This window comes from Pomacea canaliculata, linkage group LG9 (assembly GCF_003073045.1).
Source record: "Pomacea canaliculata isolate SZHN2017 linkage group LG9, ASM307304v1, whole genome shotgun sequence".
Lineage (NCBI taxonomy): Eukaryota > Metazoa > Mollusca > Gastropoda > Architaenioglossa > Ampullariidae > Pomacea > Pomacea canaliculata.
In genome coordinates this window covers 27,071,307-27,077,669 of record NC_037598.1, presented here as the reverse complement: position 1 = coordinate 27,077,669, position 6,363 = coordinate 27,071,307, and the positions used below count along the sequence as shown (strand labels likewise).

General features: G+C 41.5%; 1 protein-coding gene across 2 annotated transcripts; it reads right to left on the bottom strand.

The window, feature by feature from the left end:
- Nucleotides 1-1,448: 1,448 nt before the first annotated feature.
- LOC112572092 (galactosylgalactosylxylosylprotein 3-beta-glucuronosyltransferase 3-like) lies at nucleotides 1,449-5,860 on the bottom strand. 2 transcript variants are annotated; one of them, XM_025251622.1, is made up of 8 exons: nucleotides 5,519-5,860; nucleotides 5,147-5,205; nucleotides 4,593-4,828; nucleotides 4,083-4,156; nucleotides 3,097-3,232; nucleotides 2,605-2,691; nucleotides 2,172-2,381; nucleotides 1,449-1,834 (listed from the first exon to the last, which is right to left on the bottom strand). In XM_025251622.1, coding segments are annotated over exons 1-8 (909 nt in total). In that variant the 5' UTR covers nucleotides 5,521-5,860; the 3' UTR covers nucleotides 1,449-1,729. The 2 variants fall into 2 exon arrangements, with proteins under 2 accessions (XP_025107407.1, XP_025107406.1); XM_025251621.1 differs by having other exon boundaries at nucleotides 5,147-5,200.
- Nucleotides 5,861-6,363: the final 503 nt, after the last annotated feature.

The following is a 6,363-nucleotide window of genomic DNA, read 5'->3' as shown; positions in this document are numbered from 1 at the left end:
CAAAACTGCTCACAATGTAATGCATACAAACAAGCGTGTGATGTCCTTTATTCGGCCAACGATGACAGAGCCCGGTGAGTTAAAAATAAACTTTTTTTGACTATATAGCATAAACGCGAACGAAAGTTGTTTATTTCTCAAGAAGTACATACAAATAATAAATTAAACGTGATTAACGGTCAGCGCGCCAGTTTGAACTGTCAACCGTCCAGTGGGAGTGGGGAAGACGAAGTGGACCAGCAAGCCTCCCTGTGAAACAACATGTGGCAGCCACTTGCGGGGAAAGTCTTACAAACTTTGTCTTTTTCTGCAGACCTTATTGCTTCACAGATACACTGTGCCCATCATTTCCCCTGTAATCTTACCTGCAGGGTTCACACAGATGGAATAAATTCTGCTCTTTCTAAACCCCTTTTGACATTTGCTAGACAGCTACTTTAACCAACGGAACATAAACAAATAAACATGATACGTGATTTGTCCAAGAGATCAGCAATATAATGAGTTGTTGCTCTATCAAATGAGAACAAAGACAAAACTTGATGAACATCTTGTGTGTAAATGAATGTGTGTCTGTGTCAATCAGTGTGTGATGGAATTAATCTTCTGATCTTAATGCAAAATTAACACTTTGTCGCCTACTGTGACATCTTGCTGGTTGCACTGAAAGTAATGGGTTAAAATCAGCAAAATGACAAGGAACCCGAGGAATCTTGTAGGAACCCGAGATTTGTTTGTTTGTTTGTGTTTTATGCCGTGCTATGTACTATGGCTATGTCACGGCAAAAAGTAGCTGTAACTTTAAAGCTTTAGGGATAAATTTTCCCAAGTCCTTTAAACATGATATATTTTTTTAAAAAGCCAACATAATAAGTAAACAAAATGTAAAAAAAGGATTATAAAGCGTAAAAAAGGGGTGGTGAAGCCCAAAAAGGCTACCAAGACACCAAAATCAATAATAAACTATCAGGACAAATTGTTTTTAAATTTGATGGTACAGTCCTATCCTCTTCAAAAATCAAAAGATTGCTGCCGATGGGAAGGACCTAAATAAGGAAAATAAAGAATTCTTTGTACAAAAACTGACAACGGGTAGTCTGAAGCTCAGGACAGATAATCAAAAAGTGTAAAATATTAAAATTTCCCCTAAGATGCCACGAGACTTGTTTGACTTCTTCAAGAGTCTTCAGCATCACAGCTATGATGGAAACACAGTGAATACATAGTGTTTACCTGTCCGATAAACAACACATTCAATACCACGAATGGAAAGCACGTTGCATCATGTCGGGAGACACAGAAGCCCAATAAATTATTTAGGCTGAACAGTCTGCGATAATAGTTTATGATAAGTATTCCAGTTTCATAGCAGAGTGAGGTCAGGAACAGCTGATGCAAACCTTACTATTAGCTCCATCTTTTATACACTAGTATTGTGTACTGCATGATGCACTCTGGCATTCGTTATTTTTAAGGGATTTTTATTTCCTTTTATAAAATCTTATAAAATCTTTTATGCTTGTTTTCAACAAACTAGACAAAAAATAAACTGCCTTTCAATTGATTAAAATGTTAATGGAGAAAGAGAGAGAGAAATGTCTCTTCAATTAGTTCTACCAATAGGTTCTCTAGCTTTCGGTTTTGTAGTCAACTTGACAATACTAGCGAGACAGTGTGTAAGTGTCCACCAAGTGCAAACAGTAAGGTCAGTAATCGTGATGTGAGTAGATCATTGAAGTTTCTCCGCACGATCCTCCTGACGCTCGCTGTTGACAACGAACACAGGCGTCCCGTCGACCTCCGGAAGTACTGTCTTGGTGTGCCACGCCAGAACCTGAATGTAACATTGTCAAATGTCAGCTTAGTAAATGCAGAAACCCATGGGAACAGCAAATGAAACATTTAGAATTAGATTGTCAAATAATGCTACATTATCATATCCAGAGCTATAACCACTGTCAACAGTCCAATGCAAGCCTGTGATCTCTAAATGGATATGATGTTTATCACGTGGTTCACAGTGTCGAGGTCTCCGTGTTGTCGCATGGCAATGTCTAACCCTGTTTCAAGAGGTTAGGGTAGGACAATTCGTCTGCCACCAGTCCAGTCAATATACCTTCCTTGGTCAAAGCATTGTGTAGGTAGTGACGTAACAGGTAAGCGTGACGCACCCTGGAGCAGTTGCCGTCTGGAGCTGTGGTGATGTCTGGCGACGAGACGTTAAACAAAGTTATAAAGTCTGTCTCCAGGTGTCCAGTCTTTGACGTGTGACTAAAGTTTGCACCTGACACCTGAGCGAGAAGGTCAAGGCCAACAGCAAAGGCTGCCATGTCTATGGGGTACTTTCTCTTAGGAGAAAACCCAGTCCTCCACCCGATTACCTGTAAGCGAGACAAGAAAGCTCGTGTCATTCTATCAATGTGCCGTTAGAATGTCTGTCCTTGCTTCCACCTGTCCCATGTTTTCTTGTTTCCAGGTGTTGTGCTACGTTACACGTGTTTAATATGTAACATATTGTGCTGTGTGTTATGTATTGTATAGTGTTGCATATTGTGTCGTGTGTTCTCTCACATTTCTTCTGTGTGTGACTGTGTGAACACTCACCTTTCCATTCACACAGACTGGTCCTTCTTCCAACAGTCCGCTCACAATACCCATCTTCCATACGCTTATCTTGGTCGTGTTTCGAACCTGAGATAGAGGACGACAATTTAAAGTGTAAGCGCCTTAACACCAACACCAACACCAGCATCAACACCGATGACGAACACGGACCTCAGTTTGGCCCACAGCCGCTGATAAGGCTACACACGAGGTGAGGACTGCGGACAGGTGTCACATCACTGCAGTCACGTGTGCCAAGGGGAGAGTTGAGATACTAGAAGTTCTGTAACTTGGGAAACATTTTAACAACTGAGCTACAGCTGTTTACACGCAATCCTGTTTGAATTGTTTACAATATCTGTATATGTATAATAAACAAAGAAGAGTTAGGACAATGTGCAGTACTTTGTGAAGACAGAAATCAAAACCAATTAAGATGCTAACAATAATAATTATCACAAAAATAAGAATTGAAAGAAACGTTGGTCTGACCACATCAAAAACTCTCAGGTCGTAGGTGTTGTCGTCATCAGCGAAGTACACGCCCCCTGCACGTGACGAGGGCAGGACATTGTGTCGGACCCACGCCAGCCCCGTGTTGCGCTGAGTCACACCTCGATGAGACTCACTGTAATACAGCGAGAGGACAGACAACACCTTGTACTCATCTTTCTCCTGTTTGTGTCGACATTGCACTCACATGCTTCTCATTCTGTTAGATGATGTAGGCGACAGCATTGGACAATTTTATGTAATGCGTGACCAGCTCCAGTTTGATGTTGTTGATTACATAATGTTTGTCTACATATTTCAGTAGCATATTACTGGCTCTAGTTGTCACACGTGACATGATTTTGTCTACATGTTGCTGCAAGATGTTTCTAATTACTACAAGGAAAGTGGAATATTTCTGATCCTGTCTAATGCAGTGACACGTTTCTGATCCTGTGTACAAGGTGCAGAGGAATGTTTCGGATCCTGTCTACATGTTGCAGTGACATGTCTCTGTCGACATATTAAAGCTAGAATTTTCTCTGTCCACTCTCTGCAGCCTCATAACATCATCAAAGACATAGTCGACATAATGTACATAATCTATGACACGTGTGACAATACTGAGAGTGGTCCATCATGAGCAGGTAACATGTTCTCTCAGGCAGTGTGTGTACCTTAGGAGACTAAGCAACATGTGAGGCAATCCTCTATTTGTGTTAATGTTGTCAATCAGAAAAATACACCTAACGGGAGCTGGACACAACGAGTAAAAGTAAAATTACGAGAATACGATTTCAAGGGAGGGAGAGGGTTGGGGAGGACGAAAAGGAGCAGAATTAGAAAACTTTATACAGAAATGATAAAGAAAGAACACACGAAGGAAGAAAAAAGAAAAAAAGCAAAGTAAAAAAGACTAGAGATAGGAAGGGAGACAAAGAGAAAAAATGTTTAACGCAGAAAAGACAAATTAAAAAAAATCCTACTTTGCTAAGAGCCGCGTTCTCGCCACCAGATGTGTGATGTCAGGCACCTTACACTCCTTTGTTATCCTCTGTACCTGTCGCCAGTGAATTGATCAACTTGATCACAACTTAGTCCGTGTCTAGTACAACGAAATGTAAAGACTTATATCATGTCACGTAGTTGAGAACTATGTGGAAACATAGCCTGTCACATCAGGGACAATTATGTGGAGACGTGTGACAAGAGGTGGAGAAACATGTGGAGACTACATCGTATGTATGTAGAAAACTAATTTATTGTCAAAAGTCAGAGCAAAAGCAAACTGAAACAAAACCATGTTTGAAATCGTGTCAACAAAAGGCAAGACTGTTGCTTCAGTTGTCTCATTAATACTGGTTACCGACCCCCAACTCTCACCTGTCCACCCAGTCGTGACAACGCCTTGTCTTAAACTTGAATACTTACATCCCACTAATAAAACACTTATTGACTACCCTCTCCCCCACCCCAACTCCATCCCACGCACCCACCAGCTCTGTTTTGTCGTCGCTGTCCTCGACGATGATCCATCTGACGTGCGGCGCTTGCATGAGGGTGTAACACAGACGTAGCAAGTCGGCTTCTTGCGTCGGCCGTTGGTACGTGGGGGTGATGACGTAGGCCTTGGGGGCAGACGACGTTGGGGCTGTTGTTGTACGGAGCAGGTCACGTGACCGATGACTGTAAGACTGTAAAGCTATTCTCCGTGTCCTGTTGGTGGGTGTAGCTGTTGGCGAGCAAATAAGTCTTATTGCCGGAAAGTAGTCTGTAAACTTCATCATACGCTTGTCATAAGTTCCATGGATTTTATTTTCCTATAAAACTGATTGTTTTTAATAATACTAAGTTGTAATTTCCGTGAAATTTATTATACTATAAATAGTTTAATATTTACAAATAATTTCTAGCTGTGCTAGTAGCAGATATTCTTTCAGTCTCTAAAGATTGTACTCAGGGTGATTCTTTTTTGGGGTAGGTAAGCTGCTGAAGAAAAGTATGAGAGAGACATACACAAAGAATTTCACAAAACACAAAAAGTACTTACTGCTGATCACAAGAAATATGGCAACAAAACATGTGACGACGGCGGCGATCCTGCCTGCCCTCAAAGAACATGAACAGAACATTCAATAAGCCAAAACAACAAATAGTCAGTGAACCGATTGATATTGAATGATTGTTGAATACGTCCACGCATGTTCATGCACATACATTCGTGTGTGTGTGTTTGTGTTCGCGCATACTCACACAGATATCACATAAATATACAGATGAACCAGTGTAAAATCATGTTGGCCAGTGTTGGCATTGTTGGTGAGCTAAATGTGGCCATCAACCAACGAGCAGATACAATGGAAGTAGAAATATGCTTGTTATATCAATGGAAATAGAAATCAGAAGTAACAAAATTACTCACATTTGAGAGCTTTGAGTCGCTTGCTCATTGTGTTCGTGAGTGGAGAGCACGTGGACGGTTGTGACCTTCCTTGTCACAAAGAAGTGTTTGCTTGTTGACTACTGAACCCTAACAAATATATTACAAAAATATCTCGCTTTGTCTCGAGGTGGAGATGAGCCGTATTCAATAAATATGTCAGCGTGTGAAAGTTTTATTTACCGCCAGGTACAGATGGCGGTGTGTTTAACTCTGGAAACACTGTCGTAGTGGCTACGAAGTATAAAGAAACTTGCACAAAAGTTGTTTGCTGTCTAGAGGTCCGGATGTCACTTGTGAAGTTCCTTGAGCAAATGACGTAAGGTGATGTGACGTCAAAATAAGGTGACGACAAAAAAAGGGAGGACGTCACACAGCTACGCGACGGTCGAGACAGCAGCAGGCGAGACAACTCAGCCGTGACCATCTTACACTCAGTAGAGGGTTATCTCAGGTTACTGCTCCTGTCTGTCTGCTTGAGTGTCGGACTGTTGTCGTCAGTCCACCACAACCCCCACCACTCGCTTACACCTGTAAAATGACATGCAAGATGGCCCCTGACTTGTCAATGAGATGTCGATAAGCAATTAAAACTCAAACACCTTTTCACACACCATGTTAGGGGAGTAGAAACCTTTTGAAGGATATCGCTGACAGCCAAGCACGTGCCGCCTCCGTACTTCATAACTACACTCACCTTCACGAACAAAATATAACTCCATCTGTTCACTTGATAGATCTTGTTAACTATATACATATATGGGGGTAGGTGTGTGGGTGGGGTTGTTTTTTTCCTCCCATCTCCCATCAAAGTGGGGAGATTAATC

What these genes read in the sequence shown, in the direction of transcription:
- LOC112572092 (XM_025251621.1), bottom strand. Translation starts at nt 5,546, where the DNA reads ATGAGCAAGCGACTCAAAGCTCTCAAAT. An exon ending in GCGACGACAAAACAGAGCTG is followed by an intron (nt 4,157 to 4,592) that starts GTGGGTGCGTGG and finishes CACTGGCGACAG; the next exon opens with GTACAGAGGATAACAAAGGA. An exon ending in ACCTGAGAGTTTTTGATGTG is followed by an intron (nt 2,692 to 3,096) that starts GTCAGACCAACG and finishes CCTCTATCTCAG; the next exon opens with GTTCGAAACACGACCAAGAT.